The 3,113-nt window shown below is 64.0% G+C and overlaps 1 protein-coding gene across 1 annotated transcript; it reads right to left on the bottom strand.

Moving 5' to 3' along the window:
• Window positions 1–397: 397 nt before the first annotated feature.
• On the bottom strand, window positions 398–1,393 carry FIBRA_08767 (uncharacterized protein; the record flags this gene model as incomplete). The annotated part of the gene is made up of 1 exon (XM_012330390.1): window positions 398–1,393. One exon carries the CDS (start codon window positions 1,391–1,393, stop codon window positions 398–400), a length of 996 nt encoding a protein of 331 aa, XP_012185780.1.
• Window positions 1,394–3,113: the final 1,720 nt, after the last annotated feature.

The raw sequence follows: 3,113 nt of genomic DNA, 5'->3' as shown, positions 1-3,113 counted from the left end.
GGCGTGCGCCGCGGGGGGCGTCGCTTGTGCGGCGCGCGTATCATCGGACGTCCGCACGCGGGGCATCAGCAGACAGGGATGCGGAATTCACTATTTACTACAGACCAACGCGCAGTGAAGTATGACAGCGGACGACAACACGCAAGACAGCACAGCCAGAGAGAGGGAGAGAGGGAGAGGGAGAGAAGGGAAAAGCAGGGCTCGGACTAGGTAGCTCATCGTAGCAGACACCCGAGAGAACAGTCACTGAGCCCGCTCAGTCGCATAGCTATGCCAGTGGCGCACAGAAGTCTGAGCGGCTGCAAACGGATGCAACGTAGACGAATAGGCATTAGTATTTGTCATGTGATGCTATTGAATGGGCGAGGGACGTCATGAGCGTCGGCGCAGATGCCACTCAAAAACGACGGCGACTCGCCTGGTAGCATTCATCCTCCAACTTGACAAAATTATTGTAGTCGTTCGCCGCGTGCGAATACGGTGACAGCAGATTTTGGGGAGCCGGCGCGGCGGCGGCGGCAGCGGTGGCGGGGCGGGTGTGTGCTTGCGCGGGCGGCTCGTAGTCGCTTGGCTGCTGGTGAGAAGAAAGAAATACGGTTACTAGGATCCAGAGTTCTCCAGGTGCGCCGATGTGTAAAACCACAAATCTGGCAGAGCGGAAGAGGTACTCGCCGAGAATGACGGGCTCGAGGTCGAGCTCGACCCAGAGGGAGTGCTTGGCATGGGGTAGCCCAGCAGGCCGTAGGAGGGCAGGAAGGAAGAGGACGCCGCCGTGCGCTGGTACGCGGCAGACAGCTGCGAGGCGGTATGTGAGTTGTTGTTCGTCGAGGGGGGTATCATCAGAGGGGGTGGGGCGGCGTGGGACTGCGAGTCCGTCGAGCTCTGCGACGACGAGGCGGAGTAGTTCTGCGGCGCGCGGTGTGAGTGAAGCATTGGCGGCGTGGAGCGGCCACGGGAGAGTACGCACCATGTAGAGCGTCGAGTCGGCCAGTCTCCTCCGTCGCCCGTCGCGGTCGCCGTCGTCCGCCAGGGTGAGGAGGTCTGTCCGACGCGTGATGTCGGGGCGGAGACGCGCGTTGCGCTGCTCGAGCTGGCGGCGGAGGTCGTCAATCTCGCGATGGAGGATCTCGTTTTCCTCTTCGAGCTCGCGGATGCGCACGAGCGGGGGCGGGAGGGTGGCGACCTGATCGGGGGAGAGGGCGAGGACGGTCTGGAGTTTGGTGACGGTCTGCTCGAGCTGGAAAGGAGAAGGAAGGTGGTAAGCGTCGGGTGGGGTGACAAGGTCCGCGGCGATGGGCGCACCTGTTCTATGTAGGCCTTTCGCTTTGCGCGATGCCTGGCCTGGGCTGGGAGGAAAGAAAGGGTGAGACGGGGGAGGGGAGGGGGCAGACATGGAGGAGGAGGAGGAGGAGGAGGAGGAGGATACCTTTGGCGTTCCTGGAACGCTCTGGGCGGTCGCAGAGGGACTGGTGGTCGGAAGAGTAGGCGGGGGACAAGGGCGTCATGTAACGTAAGGGAGGAAGGTGATCGGGGATGGGATGCGGAGGAGGATCAGAGGGAGGGTAGACTTATAAGAGAGAGAGCCGCTGGCGGTGTCGGGTAGGAGGAGGACGCAAGGAGGGGGGCCGAAAGGAGCAGGAGGAGCCCCCTGGAGCGGGCAGGTCGGTTCGGAGGGCAGGGCAGTGTACAGGGCGGACGGCCGTGGATCGAATCTGGAGGATAAAACAAAACAAAAATGGGTCCGCTCTATTGCGGATGGCGCGCATCGGATAAATCGTGGATCAGAGTCCGTCGGATAACTTTCGCAGACTGAGACGACTCTGGCCTCGTCCTGCCTAATGGTACAGACTCCGCGGCCGGGCGTCGTCGTCCAGACGGCTTGTGGGTCCATATCCACCGCCTGCCCTCTACACGGAGGCCCCAGTGAGGGGAGGGAGGCCAGTCAGTGCCGCGGGACATGCCGCCTGGTGGCTGCCTGGGCGACTAATCGCTTGTCCCGCCTGATGCCTGGAAGAGGAGGGCGAGCGTCCGAGCGCGCCACTGAGCTCCTCCTCGTTAGTGTGCGCCGCCTGTCGAGCACAGGGCCGCCGCTGGTGCGCGGACTTTACGATTCCGACCTGGCGCATGCGACCGCCTGGGCGGCGACCGTCGGCGGGCGCGCGTCTAGAGGTAATAGAATATGACACAGCCCATCTCGCCTCGCGAGATCGCGCGCAGCAGCAACGAGCCAGCGGCAGCCTGGAGCTAGTCCCCATCCGAGCCTTGCTCTTCGTCCTCCTCCTCGTCCTTCTCCTCCTCCCGCGCGCGTCTCTCGCCCCCAAGTGCCGCCCGTGGCTGGCGCCAGCCTTTCCCGTTTCTGCCCCGGCAGTTGCGCATCCTCAAACAGGCCGTCGACGAGAGCCTGGTGCCGGGCTGCCGAAGGGTGCGGAAGCATCTGCTCCTTTCCCGTCACAACCCAGCGGCTGGAGGCCCATCAGGCAGGGAGACTCAGATAGCCCGTTATCTGTGGGCCCCATGATGACCGCCCACGGACCCTGCCCATGGCCATCAATCCCACCTCTTATCCTTCCGAGCCCCAGCCCAACACCCCCCGCCCTGGCCCCTTGAACATCACCCAGCGGCTGCCCCCCATGACCGGCCGCGCCGCCTTCGTCATGGATACTGCTCGCGCGGGCGGCTAGCAAACTGCGATGCAATGAATGGGTGGATGAATGAATGGATGGATGGGATGAATGAATGAATGAATGAATTGCTCGCGAACGCACGGCGATGGGCCCGATGAATGAATGAATGCATGCATGCATGCACACAATGACGCACCGGACGCGGACGCAGACGCAGACGCGCACAGTCGAGACAATCAGCGGCCGCAAACGGTTAGGGCGCACGGGCTGTCCCCCGCTGAATGGGCAGCGTAAACGACGACGGGCGACGACGGCACGCGCGCACTGGCCCACAGGTCGCCGGCGCTTGCTGCACGCTGCACGCTGCACGCTGCCCCAAGCTCCGAGTGCATCAGTCGCTGATGGTCGCCCGGCGCTGCAGAGAGCAGGACGCGGCCGGGGGAGCGGGTCCGGGACGGGCGACTCGACTCGCGTGCGGCGGCCGGCCGC

This window comes from Fibroporia radiculosa, assembly GCF_000313525.1.
Source record: "Fibroporia radiculosa TFFH 294 genomic supercontigs, scaffold2817, whole genome shotgun sequence".
NCBI classification, from domain to species: Eukaryota; Fungi; Basidiomycota; class Agaricomycetes; order Polyporales; family Fibroporiaceae; genus Fibroporia; species Fibroporia radiculosa.
Note: the sequence above shows the minus strand (reverse complement) of the source record. Positions and strands in the feature narration are given on the sequence as shown.